The sequence below is a fragment of the Epinephelus lanceolatus genome, chromosome 2 (assembly GCF_041903045.1).
Source record: "Epinephelus lanceolatus isolate andai-2023 chromosome 2, ASM4190304v1, whole genome shotgun sequence".
NCBI lineage: Eukaryota > Metazoa > Chordata > Actinopteri > Perciformes > Serranidae > Epinephelus > Epinephelus lanceolatus.
The window spans coordinates 48,887,425-48,914,962 of NC_135735.1; the positions used below are offsets into that span (position 1 = coordinate 48,887,425).

Here is a 27,538-nt window from a genome sequence, read left to right on the forward strand (position 1 = left end):
TGTTACTGTTGTATGAAAAGTGCCATATAAATAAAGTTGATTTGATTTGATTTGATTTGATTTAAACTTTTTGAAGTGGGTCTGAATGAGGTACTTATCCATAGTAAGTGTACTAACTAAAGTGGATGTTGTTGGCTTGCTCCCAGTTAGGAGGAGCAGACAGAAGTACCACCACTAAGCTAAGCAATGTGCTGCTGTGGTAAGAGGTTAGCAGCAAAGCATATTTTAAACACATAAATAATAAAAATTTGCTTAGCTGTACGCTATTTTTAAAATATTTTCTCCACTTCAGGGCCTGTGTGCACATAGTGTTTTTTTTTCCTTCTTCTAAGCACCAGTGTCTTTTCTTGGCTGTATTTTATAATACAGGTTAGGAGTGACGGGAAATGGGTAGCGAGAGGGGAGATGACATACAACGAAGGGACACAGGTATGAACTGAACCCAACCTGTTGTGATAAGGACACAGCTATGGTACATGGGATGCCCACTCTACCAGGTGAGCTGTTGGGTGCCCCACCAGCATCTCTTCATAATGGTTCTCAATGAGGAGAGCAAACGTTGCCAACTTGAGAAAAAGTGCAGCAACCAGCATCTTTTTTTCCACAGCTCCAGCTGTTTTGTGAGGCTGCTTTTAGCACTTCTAGTTGAAAATCTCAAAATTTTCTGATAGGCACCGGTGTCGTCAATGCCACTCTTTTAGCTACTGTCTATCTATAAATTTGTCAGTCAGAAGTTATCACAACAAAGACAGGTAAAGCCCATTTGTGGGAGAGAACTGGCTGGACACTGAATATTGCTGGTGAGAGTTCTGCTTTTTTAGTGTAGTCAACCTTCTGTTAACATAGCTTTTCACCTAGCATTTTACCTAGCTAACATCAATATCAAGATACTGTTGTCACAGAAACAAAACCAATGTGTAGCGTAGGCTTGTCACGATACCAGAATTTCAGTAGTCGATACTAATACCAGTTAATTTCCACGATTCTCGATACTCATTCGATACCACGATAAAAATAAAAAAACAGAACTCATGGATTTCTAAATTCACTACTTTATTAAAACTGTTTCAGATTTTAACTTTAACTCCAAGGCTCGCCGAAATGAAAAAACGTGAGTAAACAGCGACTGTTCGCAAGTGCTATGCGAACACATTGCTTGCGGTTTAAATGAGACCCTCTCCACACACGACTCCTACTACCTGGCTTTTCGTCAAGCTGAGGTGTTGTGGTTTCAGCAGCAAATGTAAAAGCCATTGTTTCCAGCAAAGACGACAGAGAACAGGTGTTCTTCTTCGACGCTCGTCCTTGGCACCGACTGACACGCATATACTGCCACCGTCAGTTCTGACAGGAATCCACATGGCCCACTGAGGGCAAAGTTGTATCCAGTACTTGCGGTACAGAAAAAAAACAGGTACCGACGTATTTTTTGCGTGTTGGCATCGACTTGGTACCGAAGTATCGGTTCTCATGACAACCCTAGTGTAGCGTGTTATAAAGCACTGGGACGAAGTGATTAATCACCCTGCCACCACTTTTCTGCCAAAGAAAAATGCTAAGTAGACACGCCCTTATCTTGAGGTCAGACAGCCCTTTCTGATGGGAAATCGAAGTGAAAGTGAAGCTTACTTATGTTCTCTTTAAAGCTACCAGACTCCTTTAACAAAAACAGTAATTTTACCCTACAGAACACGAGTTTGTTTGTGTTATTGTGCAATTTTGGTGAATCCAAACAAACCCTTCAAAACACGGAAGTACTGTCCAATGGCAAAGGAAAGCAATGAAAATATTCCTAATAAAGCCAACGCTTAAACTGATATTGATTTTTTAAAGTGTTTAAAATAAGCTTTGCTGCTGTCCCAGTCCGTGGCAGTACATTGTTTAGCTTCTGTGGCAGTACTCCTCCAAAGTGGGGACATGCCAACCAAAATCTGTTGCAGGCTATACACTGACTATGGATAAGTACATCATATAACCACACTTCAAATACTCTGAACTATCCCTCTAATGAGGGTATAAGATCATTATTTAAATAAAGGCTGGTACATTTAGAGTACATTCTGAATAACCTTTGAGCCACAGGTATAACTGGAGTAACAACATAATGTTGATAAAAGATGATGCTGCATCGTTTTCTAGACATGAGTTATGAGAGTCATTTTGCGGTAAAATAACCGCAGTTTTAACTCACAAGTTCTTTATCTTCCTCTGATTTTGACACAAAATGAATCATGACATTCATCAAGACATTAAATGTAAGTTAGTTGAGGTGAGGGAAGAAAGTGATTCAAACACTGAGTGAAAGCATTTTCTTGAAGCTGAAAATTAACTGCATATGTTATAGGGCTGTTGACAATAAATACCAGATATTTCAGTTGAGAAGTAAGGTAAATGTGTTGCAGCAAAGTCTTCAGGACTTTAACAGTTCCTCCTTACAGAATGCATTTGTTATGTATGAAAAAGTTCTTCTCAGTGGTTTCTCGTTGAGTCAACCAAGTCAAAAGCTGACTGGCCATAGGAATGTGTTTCATATACCAGTGCAGGCACCAAATGTATCTCAACCTGGTTGCTCAGCAATACAATAACAGATAATGCAGTCTACTGCTAATGCTGCATTCCCACGGACTTCCACAGACAGTAGATGGCAGATTGATAGCACTTTCTCGATAGCACAGTAAAAACCAATTAACAGTCCACAGAATAGCAGAACGGCAAACAAAAACAAAAAAACATGCATATCAATATGTTGCTATGGTGATGCCCTGTTGTGTGGAAGGGGGCATGGTTAGCAGTTGGCTGCAGGAGAGAGATGTATGTGGGGATGGCTTAGGAGAGTAACAGCAGGTGAGTTGATTGGGACAGCTGCTGCTGATTAATCTGACTGCTCTTGCTCCCGTTTTTTTGCTGGTCCTGGAAACGTCTGCTTTCTACAGGAAGGAAACCTCTGCCTGTGTGTTGGTTCAGTTGAAAACGTAGCCTACTGAAGAGCATGTGCTGCGTGAGCCGGGCAGCTGCAGGCACATGTGATTCATTATTTAATTTAATGATTGTTGTTCGTAGCAGACAGCCTGAATAAAGGACTGTAAACCTATAGGGGGATCTGTGCGTCTATGCTGGGGAACTCACGAACGTAGGGCTACATATTGTTTACAAAGTATGGAATAAAATATATTAAATAAAATGATTGTGTGTCTATAGCGTGCTGCAGAAGTGAGTCTTAGCAGTTAGCATTTTTGCACTCCCGGTTCACTTGTCTCAGTGTCAGTGGGTTTTTGGTAAGTTGGTTTTGATGCCTAAAATAAGGTCTGTTGTTAAAACAAGCATAACAGATTCTCACATTTTGTTATACAATGTGAAATTTGAAGCTTTTTTATGTCTTTAAAAAGGCAGTTGCTAACAAGTGGCTAAATGACACTACGGAGCATCAACACACAAAACATGTCTTTACAGCCTAGTTGTGGTGGTGATGTGGAAGTCATGTGATTGTGATGTAGCCTGTTTATAGATTAACATTAGTTTTTTACTTCTGGTGATTGCATTCATGTTTTAAAAATGATGTTTATTTGTGAAGATTATCTTGCTGAACAAACATTAACTTATGTTGTCTTCAAGCTTATTTTCTGTTATACTTCAAAGTCCAATGAAAAAATCTCATTAGCTTTTTGTTGAGAGAACCAGGGTGATGTTAACTTTCAGGTTGACCTACAAAAAAATGTCATTCCTGCACTACTCTATTATTTATGTATTACTCTGGTGATGCATGCAGTTATAAAACGCAGCTTGTTGTTGTCCAGATTGCCCATGTTTTCTCATTGCGCGAGGTGCATAACATGCGGTTGTAAATTCCTTCACAGAGGAAGGCAAATAGTTGAAATATTTTAAATCTGAACATTAATGCCATCTACTGTTACCATTGCTGGTATTCTCTGCTGGCCTAACCTTATTTTATTGTCTGCTCTCTTCTGCTACAATGATATCCAGTTTGCTGTCTATCGTCTGCCTGAATCCATGTGAATGCAGCATAAGTCATGGAATTTGCCTCTCAGGCAGAACATGAGGAGTTCATCTGAGACCATATCGTGACTAGAGTATTGCAACAGAGCCTTAGTGAATTATTTCAAGGTAAGTGGTCAACATGATGGAAAACAAGTGCTTGTAATTCAGATATGAAGCCTTTAACAAGGGGCAGGTGGTCAGCCACGTTTCTCCGATTTTATTTAAATTCTTTTTGTCTGAGAAGCAAAATATTTTGAAACAAGTCCTATCACTCATTTCGTCATGACAGGATTAATTTAATTATCAAACTGTAAATACTAAAATAAAATCTTGTATGGAGAAAATGGCACACCATAATGGTAAGAGCAAATAAAGGTTGTTACCTGTGCTCTGATAGCTCACATGGTTAAAGAAAATGGCCACTTTAGAATGAAAATACAGACAGTACTTACTGACCCTCATGCCGACAAGAAGTACAGTGTAGTTTTTTAATCCACAAAACTCATTTGGGGTATCGGGACTCGAGAACTAGCACCACCACTAGCCATCAGCTAGTTTCGTGCGAGTTGCCATGTAAACACAGTAATCCTGCAGGGCAGGCTAACTGACCACGGTGAGAAATGATGCTATAAAAGTGGAGTAAATTACGTCTTTTCAAGTCAGTTTTGCATGCCGCGGCTTCAGGGCACTTGGATTACGACGGATGAGCTGTTCTGACGTTTTTGAAATGCATTAGTGGAGTTTTATTATATTTTCAAAATGTGGGTTCCATGCACTTCAAGTGTAGCTGTTATTCCGGCTAGCTTTTATCCTCCGATACCCTGAACGAGTTTTGTGGATTAAAAAACTACACTGGACTTCTTGTTGGCATGAGGGGCAGTAAGTACTGTCTGTATTTTCATTCTAAAGTGGCCATTTCCTTTAACTCAATTCCATCATTTCAACCATTTGAGTTGTGTCCTACTCACCCCTCTGCTGCAATCATTTTCTTAATGATTCTGCTTTATTGTTCTTTCAATTGCTGCTATGTTACTGCTTAAATCCATATTCATCCATACTAATGTGAAACATTACAAGCCAACCAGGGAGGGAAATTAATTTGCCTTTGAGCAACTCGAAGGTTTGTAATGTGAAACCATTGTGCAGGAGGTACTGAGTATCACTGGTGATAGCAGCAGTCTAAAAAGAGTTGGAATAAGTTAGTGAATGAAAATTGTATCGCTTTTCAAATAAGAGAAAGTTACAGCTGCAGAGCACTTAGTATGACATAACTCTCTTCTTGTACAGACTGTTACTGAATCAGTGATGTGAAAATGTGCATTGTATGCAATTTATCAGACGACAGAAAATTCAAACAGGAGCAGATCAGAAAACAGGCAGGCTTCTTACTTACCCCCCGAAAAGTATGAAAATTTATAATATACTCTAATGCAAGCCTGTTTCAAATGAAGGCCTAGTTTTCTCTGTAGCTGAAGTAAATTTATGATATACCACTTTAACAAGGAAAAGACTTGATTAAAAGCTCATGAAAGGTCACTGTTGGCAAAATGATATGAACTGCAAGGACAAAGCCAATTTCCCTTACATGAAACTGAAAACAGATAACACTCCTATCTCTATTACACACTTTCATGACATAAACAGTACAGAGTCCCTTTAATCCTCTAAGCTAACCTGAGGCTGATAACCAATGACGTTGATGCAGCGCGGGTCGACAAAAGTGATGACACCATCCGAGTTGTGACGTGACAGAAACTCTGTGGGCACAGACAGGCCATTCATATCCATGGAGACTGGAGAGCTGGTCACCTGAGGAAGGGCACACACAGAGTAAAGATACATAATTCAGGCATAGGGATGAAGATATGTAGGAAAGGAAGTGGAGTGTTGGAGCACAAGTACAACCACACCAGTATTTTACACAATAAGTTACTGTTGGCTCTGTTTTTCACTGACATCACAAATATCTACACTCAATCCCAGACTCCATAACAACACAGACTGAAATGAGTGCCTCTATTTGGGTAGCCACTGTCAATAGTAGCACAGTGCCAACTCACTGAAGCTGCAAGCTGTTTTAGTGGACTGTGACAGACAGCAAGATTAAGAACAAAACATCTGTGACTGATTAATAGTGAAAACCACAGCATTTATGCTACATATTTGGTGCTGTGGCTCACTTATTAACACTGCTTACCCATCAAGTATGAGAGAGAAAAATGAAATAAAGAAAAAAATGTACTGATAAAACTAAACAAGAATATGAAAATAGGATGCAAAGAAATCTGTCAATTCATGAGTAAATGAAGTGACAGTAATCCTTTAAGTGAGTAAGTAATAATCCCCAATCAACATATGAAACACGGTTCTTTTTCCTGAAGATAAAGTTGAATCCAAATATTTGAGTAGCAGAGGGACGAGCTTGAATTCATGTCAATTATGATTATTCCAACAAGTGACGATTCAAAAGCAAAATTCATTAAATTAAAAAAATCTAATTTAATCAAAACATCCACAGAGACCCCTCAAACCACTCTCACCACAAATCCATTTCTCCACTTGACTTTTGTATTCAGACACTCGGCTATTTATGTCCCACCTTGAACAGGGTTCCCTCACATTTTCAGGGTCTGAGCACCTAACAGTATGAAGACCTTATTGAAACTGAAGAAATTATTATTTTTCTCTCAAATGAATCACATTTTTGAGGAGCTGGGGTGCTTGAAAACTCACAAAACCTTGCACACCCACCAGAACTGGTGAAAAATTTGATAGTTTATGGAGTGCGCAGTAGCGCCCCCTTACAAAACTTTAACGAAGTAGCCCCCACAGTATGATTCATCTACATGTACGAAATTTGGTGTGACCATATATCATGTGTGAACGTACACATAAGTCTCTTGGAGCCATACCCTATACCCAACGGGCAGTCAGCTATCTTAAATTTACTGTACAATTTCTCTGCATTTTTTCCATTTACAGAGGTCATACTTTAACTCCTTCTAGAGATTTGATCCGTTTGATTTAAAATGTTGACTATACCATCTAAAGACCTTCAACATGAAAAGTAGTTAAAAGCTTGATTTTTCATTAAACTGTGTGACTGGGGCGATGGATCAAATTTCCATGTTTCGCCACCAAACAGGAGGTGATTTGTAACTCCACTGTCCACAGTCTAATCTGCTCCAAACTTCATGTTTGATGACACTCCTGCCCTGAACACATCTACATGCCAATAGTTAGTTATAGTTATTGTGCCCCCTACTGGCAACAGGAAATGACATGTTATACTTTAATGTACTCCTCCTAGCAAGTTGACCAAATCCACCTCAAATTTGTCTTAAAAAGCCTCATTACCTTAACATATACTGTCCAGTCATCCCAAAATTTGTCATTCTTGATGAAAGTGTCCACCTAACAACATCTAGGTGCTGAAATGGATTTATTGTTATGGCGCCACCTACTGGCAACTGGAAGTAAGCCTGCCTGACAATAATCATTAGATTTCATGTAGATCTTCTACAGCTAATATACAGCAGCATGACATGGGATAAGTGTGTGCTCCAGCATAACATAGTGGACACAGAAAGTGCTACAAAACGTGCAATAGGTCATTTCAGCACCCTCACTCTGTGCCATAAATACAGTCTCACTCCTACATGTAGATTCAACTTTCACTGAAACAAACAGGCGCATCAGCTGGTTTCCCACCAGTGCCCCCTATATGCGCAAAGGTGTGAGGGCCTGTTCATTGCTGCTTGCAGCTGTAATGAATTTTCAAAACATTTCCATAATATTGTTCCCCATTTCCATGACTTTATTTAGGTCATTTTATATGGGTAGGCCTCAATAGCAATACAACCATACATTATTGAACACACACTTCCCAGGCATTTGCAGATCAGCAAACTGTTAGCACTTGGCAACTTCACTTGCTAGTTTAACTAAATAAACTAAACTAAACTACACCCAAACCTAGAAGGCTCACGCCTCCTAGCTTCCAACATTGAACTGACCCTCCACTCATGCACCGCCTGACTCGCTGTAACCCCGTGTAGCTCCCCCTACCTGTGCAGCAGTTTCACTACACCCAAGAGCATCCCTGTAAGAGTAACAAATAGACCACAGATCATTCGCTCTATCTACTAATTATAGAAACTCACTCAACTTGATTCCAATTAGACTTTCTTCTCGCTTTATAACTTACCTATCAGCCATTGCCCCTCCAGTCCCTAGCTCTGCTGAGTCATTAGATCCTCCTCAGCTTGGTGAACTCAGGTCAATACATGAATTATGATCTTGTAACGGGCTAAAGTTTCTGCATCTAAATATAAGGAGTTTGCTGCCGAAACTTGATTTTATTAATGTGTTGACTACTTAATCAAACCTTGACATTTTAGTCATCACAGAGTCTTGGCTCTCTGGAAAAGTGTCAGATTCAGATGTAGCCATTAAGGGTTTCAATCTGTTTAGAGCAGATAGGCATTCTAGAGGGATTTAGATTGGTTATCTCCCTGCTCATCTAAGCTAAAAGAGTTATGCCTCAAATTAAATCTGTCCCAACTGATCTCTTTCCCCACTAGGCCAAATAATAAGGATAACTCTAAAGCCACTTTGATTGATCTTATTTTGACTAACAGGCCACAGAAATACCCATGCAGCGGCGATCTCGCCCAGGATATCAGCAACCACTGCCCTATTGCCTGTGTTAGGATGACCAAAGTTCAGATATCCAGGGGACGCACCATCAGGAAGCGCAATTTTAAAAACTTTAATGAGCAGGCGTTTATAAATGATCTGTCTCATGTGGACCTAAAAAGGGTTGACTTAATTCCTGACTCTGAGCTGGCTTTTGAGTATTTTTCGAGTGTTTTTAGCTCTCTTACAGAAAAACATGCCCCCTATAAGAATTTCTGTATTAAAAATAGTTCTAATCCCTGGTTCTCTGCTGACCTATCTGAAGCTCTCCGCTTCAGAGATCTGGCCTGGTCAAAGGCTAGACTCTCTAACAGCCCATCTGATTGGTTGCTCTTCAGAAAATTGCGTAACAAATGCATTAGCTCAATTAGGAGGGCTAAGTCCACCTTCTACTTATCCTCTCTTGCTACCAGCCAAGGTGATGCTGCCAAATTCTGGAAGACCATAAAATCTCTAAAATCTACACCTAGATCCTCTCTCCCCTCACAAATAATTAGTGGTAATACCTACATTCCAAATAAATCAGACATGTGCGATGTCTTTAACCTCCACTTCATAGCCTCTGGTCACTTGTTTGACAATAATATGGACTCAGTTGTTTCTGCCCCAGATCCAGTAACCGTAAATGCATCCAATCCAACAGCAGTCTTTATGCTGAGACCTGTAAGCCATGCTGAGGTAATGAAAGCACTTACTCACCTTGACCCCAAGAAATCTAAAGGTGAAGATGACCTTGACCCATATCTCCTGCACCTGAGTGCCCGCTTAATTGCTACACCTCTTACGCACATCTTTAATCTAACATTTTTATCTGGTAAAATCCCCCGTGTGGAAAGCCGCACAGGTTGTTCCATTATTCAAAGGCGGTAATGCTAATACTTTAGATAATTATCCCCCAATATCAAAGCTTTGCTGCTTGGCCAAAGTTCTAGAATCCCTTGTAAATTTTCAACTGCTGGCTTTCTTGGAATCAAACAGCATCCTTCAACCACAACAGTCAGGTTTCAGACCAGGTCACAGCACTACCACAGCTACAGCACTTGTCATTAATAAAATCATAAATGGCATGGACTCTCACCAGCACTGTGCAGCTCTCTTTATTGACTTGTCAAAAGCCTTTGACACTGTAGACCATAACATCCTGTTAAACAAACTCTCGTCCATCAGCCTTGATAGCCTCTCTCTCAACTAGTTCTCCAACTATCTCACCGGGAGAACGCAAGCAGTTTCTGCAGATGGAGCTAGATCCAACTCTCTTGTATTGCACAAGGGTGTTCCACAAGGATTTATTCTTGGCCCTCTTCTATTTTCTCTCTATGTCAATAATATCGTTCCCCCCTCCCCAACCTGCAATGTCCACTATTATGCAGATGATACTATCTTATACAGCATTGCCCCCACTCTTAAATCAGCTGCTGATAACTTACAATCTGCCTTCAACCATTTCCAATTGTCTCTTATAGCACATGAACTTGTATTGAACTCTGGCAAAACTAAATGTATGTTGTTCACAAGGTTCAACGAAAAAATAAATCCACACATTACATGGTCAACTCATTGAAACTGTCAACACTTACAAATACTTGGGCATTTGGCTGGACTCCAAGCTTTCCTTTCGTAATCACGTGGATCTCCTTATCAAGAAACTCAGGTCTAGAATTGGTTTTTCATATAGAAATAGGTATTGTCTGTCATCACATAGTAAGAAGATTATTGCACATGCCTCTGTAATGTCTGTTCTTGATTTCAGTGATGTAATATATATGCATGCTTCAGCCTCAACTCTGAAACCCCTAGATGCTATCTTTCATAGTGTCCTGCGCTTTATCACCAGGGACCCATATTCAACACATCACTGCACTTTTTATAGCAAGGTGGGCTGGCCATCTCTCACCACCCGCAGAGAACAGCACTGTTTACTATACTACTATCTATAAAGCACTACTTGGAATGCTCCCTCCGTATTTAACTTCACTTAAATTTCCGCTCTACAGGTCTCCATACCCGCTCTCAGTCCCATATCAGACTCCACCTCCCTTACACAAATACAGAATTAGGAAAAACTGCCTTCTCCTTCTATGCCCCATACCGATGGAACAAATTACAGTACTCATTGAAAGTTGATAGATTCATCTCACTTGAGGCTTTCAAAACTCTACTTCACACCACAGTACTGGATGCACAGACTTGTTCTTGCTTCATTTAGTCTGTTTACTATTATGTCTTAATTTTTTATTACCTTGTCTTCATACCTGTGTATTTACTGTATTGCATTGCTGTTTTTTTGTTTTTGTTTTGTTTTTTGTAATTTCTGTGTTTTGAGCTCTGTTTGCTACAGGGCGTCCTTGAAAAAGAGAGCCCGCTCTCAGTGGACCTACCCTGTTAAAATAAAGGTTAAATAAAAGTTAAAATAAAGCATATAATATAATATAAGTAAAATATAACGTAAGTGATATAAATCAGTAGTTGCATGACTACACAAAATGTAACAGGAATGTGCAGTGGTAAAATGTATGCTTAAATTAACCACACTGACAGTGAGTATTCATGAATCATAGCTCGTAATATTACAAATACAAGTTAAACTTTAGGTAGCCTACTAGAATAATCTAATCAATTGCTTTTTCAGTCCACTAGATACATTTTACTGCTGCAAAAAATGGATGATAATCTTATTAGATAACAGATGGTGACACCTTGTAATTCCATAATTTGTGACTTTAGCTGTACACAAGTTTAACAAATCAGCTACAGTCAGTCTGTGCAAAACTCCCCCTTGAGCATGGACTTGTTTTGGCGCCACGAACAACTGTAGAGGAACTAAATTGTATTTCCTGGATCCTCTGGGATTTTTTTTGTCATTATTTTTGGACAATATATTTTTATAGCTGAAATGACAAAGAATGAAGAGAGAGAGAGAGAGTGAGATGGGTAAGGACCTGCAACATAAGTCCTCGGCCGGACTGAAAGCAGGGATGTTGCAGCTCTTGATTGTACTTGGCTCATAACCTGAGGCCACCAGGGTACCATCCTCAAAAGATGGGAATTTTTGAGAAGAATGTCAGTGATGTGAAAAGCAAGGAGAAAGCAAAGAGATACTGGAAAGAAATGGGGAAAAAAGGACAAAGTTCATCTGCTCCTCTGCAATGATCCACTAAACCTCCCTTCACATTTTTCAAATTTCAGGTAAAGCATCCCCCCAATACACACACACACACACACACACACACACACACACACACACACACACACACACACACACCTGCAGTCTTCCAATGGCCACTAGGCAGTATTTTCCAGTCTGACCTGCCTCTGTGTCTTCTTCTGGTATAGTCATGCCTGAGGAAAAACCAGAAAGAGAGAGGAAGTGAGAGAAATTTGTTAAACAAAGAGGCAAACAGACATTTCTCATAAAGTGTGACCACTTCATTTTCCATTTGCTATTTGCACTTTGCATCAGTGAGAGGTAATCTACTGGCTGACATGGCCACTGCTCCTCTACAATGATTTATGAATCAGGTATTCACCATTAAGCCTCCAACTGCAAGGCAAGTTTCTTAATACAGCACCATTCAGACACAAGGCTATTCAAAGTGCTTTTTAAGGTGTAAAGAAATACTTTTAATAATAAACATTACAAAAAACATTAAAATTGCATTTGAAAGATAAAGAATAAATTAATCAGAAAAAAAGAAGAGAAAAAACAAGCAAAAATAAGCAAATACATAGAAAGCAGCAGTAAGTAGGCAGTTTCAGGTGCCTCTATGTAGAGAGTCAATAGCTTCAGGTTCCTCTGTGGAGAGAGTCAGCAGCTTCAGGTACCTTATGGGTTCACATCAGTGAGGACCTGACCTGAATTCACCACACTGACAACATCACCACCACTGCAAGACAGCAGCTCCTCTCCCTCCACTGGCTGAGAGGGTTCAACATTAACTTCAGTATTCACTGCAACTTCGACAGGTGCACCATGGAGAATATCCTACCTGGTATGGCAGTTGCACTGCCCTCAACTGTAAGGCTCTACATAGAGAGTTGATGCTTGATTGGGAATCAATTTAATGCAAAGAAATTGACCTAATTATCTTGACTTTTAGGTTTATTTCTTTCAAGTCAGTGCTGCACTGCTACAACAGTGTGGTCTTGAAACCATGTCTAGGCACAACTTGAAAGTGCTTATTCTGTCAAATACAGTGTTTGTTTGTTTTTTGAGAGGATCACACTGTTCCAGGTAAGAAAGTGCAGTTCCACTTTAGTTGCTTTCTTTGATTCATACAGGTCCTGTATGTGTGAAACTAGTCTTCCCCATGACGGTAAGGCATAGGACTGGTCACAACATGCCAACCTAAGGACATCCCTTAGAACCAAGTCTACCCAATGTTGACTCGTCAGTTGTCACTTACCAAGCGCTGTAGTTAACTTCAATTTTAGTTTTATCAGCAGGTCTGTGGTGATTTGCGTAATCGTAAATAGTGCTTTACTGGCTTTTGAAATGTGGTTGCCAGCTGACATCAGTCTGATGAGCTGCACTTGTATGCTCAGCTCTTACATAGCAATCTGGAAATCCATCGGTAAAAAACAAAAGATATAGATATACACATATGGTTTCATGCCAGCAAAAGGCAGTGAAGAAGATTCAAAGAAAAGGAGTCAAAGCTCCTTAAAAATCCTAAATGTGTAGTTTAATAGGTGTTCATTGTATATGCTGTCTCACTGTAACCTCATAGAAAGGTCAACAATTGCTCCAAATTGCTTCTATGTTATTAACTTTCCAGAATTTTATTACCTTTTCCTGGTACAGATGTATGGTTTTATGCCTGGTTTCATCAAATTTTATTCTTTGATGTGAGGTCATCAGTCATTAGTCTATTTAGAGATGACAGAAGGGGACTTCTCAACTTCAGCAAAGTGTTGGATAATGCAGACTATCACAGGTGAAACATGTAGATTTGAGTGCAATCTGAGGTGGACACAAACTGAAACACTGTAGACTGTAGTTTAGTTTGGGAGGCCGTACCTCATAAGCTTATCAGTTTTATAGTTTTGAATCAAAACCTGCAGTTCAATATTTTTAATCAAGCAGCCCATGCAAAATAAGGGAGGTTACATTTAGTATACTACAGCTGTTATTTCAATTTGTCAGATACATGTTTAATCTTGCCTTGGTCCAGATCGTGGATCAAGCAATATGTCGTCAACAATGGTGGCGACTACAGATAAGATAGGTACTGCTATCTAGACTGTTTTAAATCAACATGTCTTCTCAATACATGACATATGGTGATATTTAATCATTAGTAAACAATCAACTCAAGTCATTCTTAACCAGATATTCTGTATTAAACCCACACCAATCCTGCGTCAGAGCATATCATAGCACCATCTCACCTACTAGCCTAACTTTAAATGAAATTGTGTCAGCTGTAGATGATAGGAAGCACTGTGCTACTCTTACATTTATCAAAAGCATTTGATACAGTTGATCATTCCCCCCTCCTGCAAAGATTATCTAGTATTGGAAATGATCGTCAAGTCAGTAGGAGGTTCAGCAATAACCCCTCTAGCAGACAGCAGTGTGTATGAACGGGGTAATGTTAGATCAGAGTCAATAACAAAAGGGTGTCCCACAAGGTTAAATCTTAGAACCAGTCCTATCCACTATTTGTATAAATGATGTAGTCTTGTCTTTGCATACCTGTAATGTCCACCTTGATGGACTATTTATGCTGTTGGGATGACTATAAAATCAGCTACAGAAGATCTATAGCTTTCTCTCAATGCTGTGCAAGATGCAAAGAAATTCACCACAGTGCTCTCCAAATCTGCACTTTAAATGGCACAGTCACTGACAGAGTTCCACATTATAAATATTTAGGCATCTAGACTAATGATTAATTCACCTTTAAACCACATATTGATGCTCGAACACAAAAATAAAGGATGAAACTTATATAGAAAGACAAGTCTTGTTTCCATTGATCATGTAGACCAAAGTTTTTTGATTGTGGAAGCAATACTTTTTTAATGTGATTAATGTAAATGTGACAATAGCCACTCTTACACCCTTCATAAAATAGCTTGGCCTACTCTTTCCACTAGAAGAGAGAGACCAGCATTTGAAGCTTGATACTCTGGTCCCAATTTGTCAATTATAGATTATCTTTAAAAATTATTAGAGTAATAAAATACAATAATTATTCTCTCTTGAAAATGAGATCTTGATCTCAATGGGACTTAACTGATTAAATAAAGGTTTATGTAAGTGGTGAAGAATTAGTTATTGAGCAGCTTCACAAGCTGGATAGGCCACTGGAGGGAGGACAAAAAACTCCCGGGAAAATCAATGTGAGCAGAGGCAGAAGCAGACTTTATGCTGCTAAAAATGTCTGCCATTTTTGTTATTGGAAAAGTAAGAAAAAATGTTTTACATTGATGAGTGGATGTTGGTACTCCGTAGGCACCGGTAAACTTTAAGGGCTTACTGATTGTGGGGAATAGGGATTTGGACTTATCGGAGCCATTATTTATTTAGTTAGAAAAGAGCTTCGAGTAGTTGGAAGACTAGAAAGGCTTTGCTATGCAAATGCAAGTCCATTTACCATTTACATCTAGGGCTGGGTATTTCAAAACATTATGATACCAGTACAAATACCAGTACCCTTAAAGTGATACCAATACAGAGAGAGTACTTCATTTGATTGCCTTTTTTTCTACTCAGTATGTGAATAGAAGCATTACAGTTGCATAAAATGCCATCACCCTTCCTATACAAATACATTTTTTAAGTGTTCAAATTCTTCAATAATCTACACTGCCTGGCCAAAAAAAAAGTCGCCACCTGGACTAAGCAAATAGGTACGAGCCTCCTATTGGATAATTACTGCATGGGCAATTATCTTTCAGCTGGCAACAAGTTATTTAACCCCAACTGGTGCAATGAGTTGCTCCTCATTTCCTAAACAACCATGTCGAAAGACACATCCCGTGGTCGTGGAAAAGATGTTAGTCTGTTTGAGAAGGGTCAAATCATTGGCATGCATCAAGCAGAGAAAACATCTAAGGAGATTGCAGAAACTACTAAAATTGGGTTAAGAACTGTCCAACGCATTATTAAAAACTGGAAGGATAGTGGGGACCCATCGTCTTCGAGGAAGAAATGTGGCCGGAAAAAAATCCTCAATGATCGTGATCGGCGATCACTTAAACGTTTGGTGACATCAAATCGAAGAAAAACAACAGTAGAACTCAGGGCTATGTTTAATAGTGAAAGTAAGAGCATTTCCACACGCACAATGCGAAGGGAACTCAAGGGATTGGGACTGAACAGCTGTGTAGCCTTAAGAAAACCACTAATCAGTGAGGCTAACCGGAAAAAAAGGCTTCAATTTGCTAGGGAGCATAAAGATTGGACTCTGGAGCAATGGAAGAAGGTCATGTGGTCTGATGAGTCCAGATTTACCCTGTTTCAGAGTGATGGGCGCATCAGGGTAAGAAGAGAGGCAGATGAAGTGATGCACCCATCATGCCTAGTGCCTACTGTACAGCCTGTGGGGGCAGTGTTATGATCTGGGGTTGCTGCAGTTGGTCGGTCTAGGTTCAGCAACAGTATGTGCTCAAAGAATGAGGTCAGCTGACTACCTGAATATACTGAATGACCAGGTTATTCCATCAATGGATTTTTTCTTCCCTGATGGCACGGGCATATTCCAAGATGACAATGCCAGGATTCATCGGGCTCAAATTGTGAAAGACTGGTTCAGGGAGCATGAGACATCATTTTCACACATGGATTGGCCACCACAGAGTCCAGACCTTAACCCCATTGAGAATCTTTGGGATGTGCTGGAGAAGGCTTTGCGCAGCGGTCAGACTCTACCATCATCAATGCAAGATCTTGGTGAAAAATTAATGCAACACTGGATGGAAATAAATCTTGTGACATTGCAGAAGCTTATCAAAACAATGCCACAGCGAATGCGTGCCGTAATCAAAGCTAAAGGCGGTCCAACGAAATATTAGAGTGTATGACCTCTTTTTTTGGTGGTGACTTTTTTTTTGGCCAGGCAGTGTATTAAATAACTATACAAACTTACACCATGCTTGACTTTACCACACCATAGACTGTAGGGGACAAGTTGTGGATGCTGCGCTTGTGAGCTTATCACATGTTGCGTTAAATCAAAGAACAACTTCATAAGGACTTAATGCAGATATTGTTTAACTTAAGAAGTTTCGATACTACTTGGTGCGGGATTATTTCAGTTGATACCTTAATGGTATCAAACAACAATTCCAAGCCCTTGTTACATCCGACACAAGAATGCAGCACAATCGATCAATCACTCAATCAAAAAATCAATCAATTTGTCTCATGAAATCAAAAAATTTGATTTCAGTGAAATGCAATTTTCAGTTCCGTCAATTCGTAATTTGAAAAGTGTGTAATAATAAATACATGTCTATGGGGATTAGGTTTAGGATCACGCAGGCTCTTCATTTAGGATCCTTGTGTCCTGAGGTTAGAAGCTCCTCCCGAGTCTCTCGGTGCCGCGTAGTGTAACCAATACCTTCGTCCTGACCTCAACAGGAAGAAATGGCAGTTTTCCGGGAGGTTGGGATCTCTTTATGCAGAGTAGAGCAGGACCTATAGTGTGTTCAGCTGAACAAACCACTCCTTGCAGGGCCTTGCAGTCCTGTTCAGTGCTGCTTCCATACCAGGCAGTGGATGCTCTCAATGGTGCAGGAGGAGAAATTCCTCAGTATTTGAGGCGATACCGCGATTTCTTTAGGCGTCTCAGGTAAAACAGTCTCTGCCTTGCTTTTCTCACTACTGAGTCAGTATGCAGTGCCCAGGTCAGGCTCTCAGTTTTGTGGACACCAAGGTATTTGAAGCTATTCACCCTCTCTACCAAGGACCCGTTGATATTAAATGGAGCATAGTCCCTTTGCTGCTTCTTCCCAAAGTCCACTATCATCTTCTTAGTTTTGCTGATGTTTAGGAGTAGGCTGTTTTCCTGACACCAGTGTCAGGCCCACCACAGCTGTGTTATTAGCAAACGTGATGACAATGTTGGAGTCAGAAGTGGTTACACAGTCGTGTGTGTACAGTGAGTACAGCAGGGGACTCAAAACGCAGTCCTGGGGTGCTCCAGTGTTAAGGATGAGGGTGGAAGAGGTGTATGTGCCCACTCTCACCACCTGGGGTCTGCCTGTCGGGAAGTCAAGAATCCACATGCACAGTGAGTTTTTTATTCCCAGCTCGTTGAGCTTTGTAATCAGCCTGGAAGGAACTATGGTGTTAAACACTGAACTGTAGTAAATGAACAGCAATCTCACATAGCTACCTTTCTTTTCCAGGTGAGATATGGCGGTGTGGAGGATATGTGCTATGGCATCTTCTGTAGATTAGGGCTGTGCAATATGACGATATATATCGTGTGATGAGAGAAAAATGTCTATCACAAATTACACTTTTTACGGCAATATTTTTCGTCATTTGGAGTCTTTCCATCTTTTGCACGGATCACATTGATAAATTGCTCTTCTTGGCTTTTTAATTCACAAAGCTTTTACGGCACTTACAGTAACATAACGAGTTTATATAACTCCACTACTGTCTGTCTCTGCTGCGCTGGCTCAGCCCCGCAGCGCTAAGAAAGAGCAGACAAGCAGCGAGACGTGGACAATATTCAGACCAAATCAGGTGGTGCGGAGTACAGCCTCAGTGTTAAGGGGAGGTGTGTGGGAGTGTGGGCGTGTTTGTGCTTTAGAACATAACCGCTGTGAAACAATCAGAAAATAACGTTTTATTGATCTGATTCCCAATCTGTCTCGCTACCAGCACTCCCTCTCTTCACCCACTCTCTAGCTTGCTCGACCACAACTGCTCGCTCTCTCTCTCTCTTTTTCTCTCATCTTCTTTAAAATGAGTCGGTTGCCCAGCTCAGCGTAATGTAATCAAACGAAGAGAACTTTTTATTCATTGGATTAAAATGTGCTATATCGTGATATGTATCGTTATCGGGATATGAAATGACCTATATCGTGATATGAGATTTTGGTCATATCGCCCAGCCCTACTGTAGATCATTTGGAATTGTAGGCAAACTGTAGTGGATCCAATGTGCTGGTTAGTGAGGAGCAGATGTAACCCATAACCAGCTGCTCAAAGCACTTCATTGCTACAAAGGTGAGAGCCACTGGGCAGTGGTCATTCAGGCAGGTTGGTTTTGTTTTCTTCCACAGAAATGATGGTGGACTTCTTGAAGCATGTGGCAGGACTGAGCCAGTGACCAGTTTAATGTTGTTGTGAACACAGGCACTCATCTGTCAGCGCACAGTTTGAGGACCCGCCAACTTATACTGTCTGGTCCTGCTATATATAGTGTATATACATATATATATATATATATATGTATGCTGTATGCTTTTTTATCTTTGCTGTAAGGCGACCTTGAGTGGCTTGAAAGGCGCCCTAACAAATAAAATGCATTATTATTATTATCATTATTATTATTATTATATATATATACAGTACAGGCCAAAAGTTTGGACACACCTTCTCATTCAATGCGTTTTCTTTATTTTCATGACTATTTACATTGTAGATTCTCTGAAGGTATCAAAACTATGAATGAACACGTGGAGTTATGTACTTAACAAAAAAAGGTGAAATAACTGAAAACATGTTTTATATTCTAGTTTCTTCAAAATAGCCACCCTTTGCTCTGATTACTGCTTTGCACACTCTTGGCAGTCTCGATGAGCTTCAAGAGGTAGTCACCTGAAATGGTTTTCCAACAGTCTTGAAGGAGTTCCCAGAGGTGTTTAGCACTTGTTGGCCCCTTTGCCTTCACTCTGCGGTCCAGCTAACCCCAAACCATCTGGATTGGGTTCAGGTCCGGTGACTGTGGAGGCCAGGTCATCTGCCGCAGCACTCCATCACTCTCCTTCTTGGTCAAATAGCCCTTACACAGCCTGGAGGTGTGTTTGGGGTCATTGTCCTGTTGAAAAATAAATGATCGTCCAACTAAACGCAAACCGGATGGGATGGCATGTCGCTGCAGGATGCTGTGGTAGCCATGCTGGTTCAGTGTGCCTTCAATTTTGAATAAATCCCCAACAGTGTCACCAGCAAAACACCCCCACACCATCACACCTCCTCCTCCATGCTTCACAGTGGGAACCAGGCATGTGGAATCCATCCGTTCACCTTTTCTGCGTCTCACAAAGACACGGCGCTTGGAACCAAAGATCTCAAATTTGGACTCATCAGACCAAAGCACAGATTTCCACTGGTCTAATGTCCATTCCTTGTGTTTCTTGGCCCAAACAAATCTCTTCTGCTTGTTGCCTCTCCTTAGCAGTGGTTTCCTAGCAGCTATTTGACCATGAAGGCCTGATTGGCGCAGTCTCCTCTTAACAGTTGTTCTAGAGATGGGTCTGCTGCTAGAACTCTGTGTGGCATTCATCTGGTCTCTGATCTGAGCTGCTGTTAACTTGCCATTTCTGAGGCTGGTGACTCGGATGAACTTATCCTCAGAAGCAGAGGTGACTCTTGGTCTTCCTTTCCTGGGTCGGTCCTCATGTGTGCCAGTTTCGTTGTAGCGCTTAATGGTTTTTGCGACTCCACTTGGGGACACATTTAAAGTTTTTGCAATTTTCCGGACTGACTGACCTTCATTTGTTAAAGTAATGATGGCCACTCGTTTTTCTTTAGTTAGCTGATTGGTTCTTGCCATAATATGAATTTTAACAGTTGTCCAATAGGGCTGTTGGCTGTGTATTAACCTGACTTTTGCACAACACAACTGATGGTCCCAACCCCATTGATAAAGCAAGAAATTCCACTAATTAACCCTGATAAGGCACACCTGTGAAGTGGAAACCATTTCAGGTGACTACCTCTTGAAGCTCATCGAGAGAATGCCAAGAGTATGCAAAGCAGTAATCAGAGCAAAGGGTGGCTATTTTGAAGAAACTAGAATATAAAACATGTTTTCAGTTATTTCACCTTTTTTTGTTAAGTACATAACTCCACATGTGTTCATTCATAGTTTTGATGCCTTCAGTGAGAATCTACAATGTAAATAGTCATGAAAATAAAGAAAACGCATTGAATGAGAAGGTGTGTCCAAACTTTTGGCCTGTACTGTATATGTATATATGTATAAATGATTAGATTGCTGTTACGCCACCCCACTCTGTTTATAGAACGTGTGAAAGACACAAGGATTTTTTTTTAACCTCAGTGAAAATGTTGTTTTTCAAAGACTACACGCCAACAAATATGGACTGAAGCAGAATCTTTCGTTGGATAAAAACATCTTGTGAATATTGGAAATGATTACATAGATCTTTTCTTTTTTAATGATCATTTTGACGTTAGGACTGTACAACGCTCTGCACACGCTCTGCCTGCTGCACGCAGCACGGCTTCACCTCATTGATCTGTCACTGTCTGTCTATATTTCACAAGATCTGATGCAAGAGGAATTTGTGATAAAATGTCTATTACTAGCCTAATTATGAACTGGAAAAAATGGATGATGGATGTATAAATTTGAGCGCATTCATGTGTCTGATGGATCGTGTCATACTGCAACACATCTGCGACTGTACGGTGGCAGAGGTGCGTCGGTGTGGAGCGGTGCATGTTTGCCAACTTGAACTGGCTACTCTTCATTCTGGAGCTCTGCAAACAGCTGCGCAGTGAGCGGGTAAAAATGACCCGCTATGGTGGTTCTAAGGGGTTTTGGAATGTTGGTGGTTCTAGTGTTAAATGTGTTTCTGAATTAGTTAATTAAGAATTTGTCACAGGCAGCTTTCACAAAGTTGAAAACGTTTCCTGTAACTTAATAACTCAAAAGGATTTAAAATAAAAGTAGTGCAATAAAAGTGTAATCGCATGTGAGACAGTGGAGCAGATTAAAATCTTTGTTAGTTTTTGTGTTTCTGTGAGGGAAGCGCCATCTCATGGTGAGACCTTGTAACTGAATAAATAAAAGTGTTACAGTGGGCCTGGGAAATTTGAAGTGGCTGCATCTGCAACAGTGGTCCAGTGTCCGTATTTACCTTGTGGCACTGTCAGTATTTTGATGGAAGTCAGGTGTAACCTTTTTAAGGTGAGCCTGATTGAAATGCAGCATCAAGATTACCCGTCTGTGAGCAGCTCAGGTCTTTGCAGAGATCTGACAGGGCAGCCTCTGTACTCACCTGTGGTGGAATGTAGACCGCTGTGATAAGACAAGAGCACCAACAAGGCCAGTAGGTAGAGTACTATAAAAGTATTTGGAACCAGGACGAAGGCACAACTTAAGATTTTAAATAATTTAGTTGGTGCTGTGTTTCACTTACAAATAAAAGTCTATAGATACATCTTTGATGACATCATGAAGAAATGTGCCCTTGTTATTACAGTGTGTATTTATAATGGCCAATGCAGACTGATCCCATAGTATTCCTTGGAGTTGATGTATGCATAGGCAATATGCATAGGCAAAGAGACTGAGATAGCATGCTATTATCTAAGTTTTCTGGCAGCATCAGGATTGGATTTTCTAGGCCCATTCCCAGTTGTTGTAGATTAGATCTGGCAGGAGCTCATAGTCACAAGTTTTACCGATGACCATTTACTGCCCAACATTAAGGCCAGAGGGAAGAGTCTATAGGAACATATAATAAGTCTGTAATCACTTCCAGATGGTCCTGGATGCCGTTTAATATGAAGTAACCGCAGAGCAGACAATTAACTTGTTGAAATTCCTTATAGGTAACAATGGCAGTTTAGCACACAGTAAAGAGATAAAGACTTCATGTCTACGTTCCTCTCCTCTCACAATTCAGTCAGCAGCATCTGCATGGGTGCTCAATGTGCAACACATCTGTCTGCAGCCTGTGTCTATTTGTCATCCATCTGCAATTTATGAGTGTGTGTGTGTCTCGCCTGATGACTAAAAAAATAATGGAAATCCACGTGCTTTTTCCATTTTCTTCTTCAAATTGGCAATTGGAGTAGAAATAAGACCACAACCAGTAATTAACTTGTGTTTGGCCTTTATTGTTAAATCAATATTATGTGCCCCTACTGCATAAATAGACAGATAAATAATAAATAATAATAATATTAATAATAAAAGGGACGCTGCTGTGCCTCGTGCATAAATGTGCACAGCGTCTCTCTTTATGGGGAAACGTGCTCATTGTTTCTGCTGCGGGGTGGGGGGTGGAGTGGGGTGCTCGCTGCAGGTATTTAATAACCTCGGGCAGATATCTTTTAATGTTACAGTCTTTTGTATTCTTTGTTATGGTCCTTCCACTATAGCTCTGCAGGGAAACACTGTACAGGGGAATAAAAAGTGGGAAGCAGTAACTTCATTGATTATTTAAATCTCCAGATACGCCAAGTAAATGCCCATTTACGCACGAGGCACAGCAACGTTACTTCATTGATTATCTATCTATTTTTTAGATTCAATTTTATTTATATAGTGCCAAATCACAACAAAAGTTATCTCAGGGCACTTTACACATAGAGCAGGTCAAGGTAATACTCTTGAATCTATCTATCTATCTATCTATCTATCTAGGCCATAAGCATAGCCGATGCCAATGTTTTGAGAATGGTTTTATTCCCCTGAAGGGAATTATTTTCCCAGTATTCACCGGCTCATTATACATTATCCCGCTTATTACACGGGTAATTATCAGTTAAATAAATAATGTTGTCTGCCTCCGCGAAGTGCATTAAAACCGACCGGATTCGACAACTTTTGGTGAAAGTTTTGTACTCACCCAGGCTTAGTGGACTGAACCGAGGCATAAAATTCGCGCAAATGTCATTAAGCATGACTGCCGAGTGTGTAGTAGTAGTACAGTACAGTTTAGTACAGTAGCCCATTTTGTTGTCTTTTTTGTATTTATCTCATCTTTCTCCTCCTCTATCACTGAAGCTCTTCAGGTGTCAGTTCCTTGTGCAGTTTTTCATTTGATTTTTTTCTTTCCTTCTCCATTTCTTTTTCTTCAGCGGCATCCCATTCCTTAAAATCCTTGTAGCTACTCTCCAAATAAGTTATAAGAAATGTTAAAATCAGCCATTTCTGTTTGTTTTTTCCCTCGGAAGTTGTTTGACAGCTGCAGTGTTGCAGGGCAGCGTCCCTAGCAATGCTGGGCTACATAGCAACTGTGTAATGACCGTTGCTACTAGCAGCGGTCATTACACAGTAATATCAGACCGCTGAATGCCGCGACTGACCAATCAGAATACAGCATTTAATAGAGCCATGTAATAAAATGTGTTAGTCCACCTCCCAGTACTTTCTGATAAGCCTACCCAGTCTGGGACTCTTTGCCCTGAGCTCATTAGCTCCTACTGAGATGTAAATATTTAAAAGTGGCTCATAAATATATGGTTTCAATTTTAATAAAGCCCACATTATGCTCTCAAACAGCTGGTCATTGAGATGTGGGATTGATCAATGTGGGATTGAGTCAAAAATAATCTACAATGTGTGTTCATAGTAAGGAACAAGTAACCCTGTTTAACATTGTGGCTCACTGATGTGTTTTAATATTTGGTAGTAGCAAGGCATGGATTTATCAGCTGCACACTGGGATCGGATGATATTCGCCTTGTTGACTGCCATCGGCCTATCAGCAAATACGATGACATTCACCTATGGCAGTGGCCGGTGTTTCTCCATTGTGTCATGTCAACTTTGGGCAGGCTAAAAAGCAGGGCTTGGGACTCACAGCGTCCCATCATCCCAGAGACAATAGAAAATGTGTCTGGGACGAAAAGAGGTCTTTCCCGGGACGCTGTTGGGATGAAAGGACGCAGTAAACTCACTATAAACACATCGGGGGACGCACCCTATTGTTTTGGCAAAATTGGCAAACTTGAAAACCTGGTCTTATTAGGAGAGATGGCATTCATCCCACTTTGGATGGAGCTGCTCTCATTTCTAGGAACCTGGTAATTCAAATCCCTGACAACCCAGAGTTGAGATCAGGACTCAGAGTCGCAGTCCTTTACGCTTCTCTGAGCTTCTAGTGCAATTACCCACCCATAGTTTTCATAGGTTTATACAAAATTAAACAAAGAGGAGTTGTGCATAACAACCTCATAAAAATTAAAACCTCTTCTGTGACAGAAAGACAAAACAGGAGAATTAAATGCGGACTGTTAAATATCAGGTCTCTATTGTCTAAAGCAGTGTGAGTAAACGAATTAATTTCAGATAATCATATTGATTTACTCAGTCTCATCGAAACCTGGCTGTGTCCAGATGAATATGTTAGTCTAAATGAATCCACTCCTCCCAGTCATAATAATACCCACATTCCTCGAGGCAGTGGCCGAGGAGGGGGAGTTGCAGCCATTTTTAACTCTAGTCTGTTAATCAGCCCTAAACCTAAACTAGATTATAATTCATTTGAAAGCCTCGTTCTTAGTCTTTTACATCCGACCTGGAAAACCTTGCAGCCACTTTTATTTGTTATAGTGTACCGTGCTCCTGGCCCGTATTCTGAATTTGTGTCTGAATTCTCAGAGTTTTTATCCAGTTTAGTTCTTAAATCAGATAAAGTTATTATTGTAGGCGATTTTAACATTCATGTTGACGTTGATAATGACTCCCTGGCTACCGCGTTTATCTCATTATTAGACTCCATTGGCTTCAGTCAGGGTGTACATGAACCCACTCACTGTTTTAACCATACCCTCGATCTAGTTCTGACGTATGGAATTGAAATTGATAACCTAACAGTCTTTCCACAGAATCCCTCACTATTGGATCATTATTTGATTACTTTTGATTTCTTTTTACTCGATTACACGCCACTCAGCAACAGTTACTATACTAGATGTTTATCAGATAGTGCTGTCGCAAAATTTAAGGAAATGATTACTCCGTCGTTAAAATCAATACCAAGTCCTTCAGAGGTTTCAGAGGTTAACAGAGGTTTCCTGTGCCGACTTTAACCTCTCCCAAATTGATCATCATTGTCGATAGCCCATAGGCTCACTGTGAACAACACTCGACTCTGTAGCTCCTCTTAAAAAGAAGTTAACAAAGCAAAGAAAGTTCACTCCTTGGTATAACTCTCAAACCCGTAAGTTAAAACAAATATCGTGAAAATTTGAAAGGAACTGGCAATTAACCAACCTGGAAGAATCTCATATAATCTGGGCAGACAGTCTCAAAACGTATAAGAGGGGCCTCCGCAATGCCAGAGCAAACTATTACTCAGCATTAATGGAAGAAAACAAGAATAACCCCAGGTTTCTTTTCAGCATTGTAGCCAGGCTGACTGAGAGTCAAAACTCTACTGAGCCTTGTATTCCTTTAGCCCTTAGCAGTAATGATTTTATGAGCTTTTTTAATGACAAAATTCTAACTATTAGATGCAAAATTCATGACCTCCTGTCCTCAGATAGTACCTATCTAACCTCAAACACAGCTGTAAGACCTAACATATATTGCTTGCTTCCCCCCGATTTCTCTTCAAGAATTGACTGCAGCGATTTCTTCTTCTAAATCATCAACGTGTCTCTTAGACCCCATCCCAACTAGGCTACTTAAGGAGGTCTTACCTTTAGTTAACACTCATATATTAGATATGATCAATATATCCCTATTAACAGGCTATGTACCACAGTCTTTTAAGGTAGCTGTAATTAAACCTCTACTAAAAAAGCCCACCCTGGATCCAGAGGTGTTAGCCAACTATAGACCAATATCTAATCTTCCCTTTATTTCAAAGATCCTTGAGAAAGTAGTCGCAGACCAGCTGTGTGATTTTCTCCATGATAATTTATTTGAGGAATTTCAGTCAGGATTTAGAGTGCATCATAGCACTGAGACAGCACTAGTTAAAATTACAAATGACTTTCTGATTGCTTCAGACAAAGGACTCGTCTCTGTACTTGTTTTATTAGATCTTAGTGCGGCGTTTGACACAATTGACCATCAAATTCTGCTACAGAGACTGGATCACTTAATTGGCCTAAAAGGTTCTGGACTAAGATGGTTTAAATCTTATTTATCTGATTGTTTTCAGTTTGTTCACGTTCATAATGAATCATCCTTACGTACTAAAGTTTGTTTTGAAGTTCTGCAAGGTTCTGTGCTCGGACCAATCCTATTCACTCTATATATGCTTCCTTTAGGTAACATCATTAGAAATCACTCTGTAAATTTCCATTGTTATGCGGATGATACACAGTTGTATTTATCTATGAAGCCAGAAGAAAGTAATCAATTAACTAAACTTCATAATTGCCTTAAAGACATAAAAACCTGGATGAGCACCAATTTCCTGATGTTAAATTCAGACAAAACTGAAGTTATTGTTCTTGGCCCCAAACAACTCAGAGACTCTTTATCTGATGACATAGTTTCTCTAGATGGCATTGCTCTGGCCTCTAGCACTACCGTAAGAAACCTCGGAGTAACATTTGATCAAGATTTGTCTTTTAATTCTCATTTAAAACAAACCTCATGGACTGCGTTTTTTCATCCGCGTAATATTGTGAAAATTAGGCCTATCCTGACCCGAAAAGATGCAGAAAAATTGGTCCACGCTTTTGTTACCTCTAGGCTGGATTACTGTAACTCTCTATTATCAGGTAGCTCTAGTAAGTCCTTAAAAACTCTCCAGCTAATTCAGAATGCAGCAGCATGCGTACGAACAGGAACTAAGAAACGAGATCATATTTCTCCTGTTTTAGCTTCTCTGCACTGGCTCCCTGTAAAATTCAGAATTGAATTTAAAATCCTACTGTTAACTTATAAAGCTCTAAATGGTCAAGCTCCGTCATATCTTAGAGAGCTCATAGTGCCCT

At 40.1% G+C, this 27,538-nt stretch overlaps 1 protein-coding gene across 3 annotated transcripts in view; it reads right to left on the reverse strand.

The window, feature by feature from the left end:
- Window positions 1–27,538, reverse strand: part of arnt2 (aryl-hydrocarbon receptor nuclear translocator 2) — a 149,872-nt gene that overhangs the window by 45,271 nt on the left and 77,063 nt on the right. For all 3 annotated transcript variants that reach the window (XM_033621951.2, XM_033621959.2, XM_033621943.2), the window contains 2 exons: window positions 11,957–12,033; window positions 5,671–5,805 (listed from right to left, as the gene is read on the reverse strand). In XM_033621951.2, the coding sequence (XP_033477842.1) occupies window positions 5,671–5,805; window positions 11,957–12,033 (212 nt within the window). The remainder of the gene's footprint in view (window positions 1–5,670; window positions 5,806–11,956; window positions 12,034–27,538) is intronic.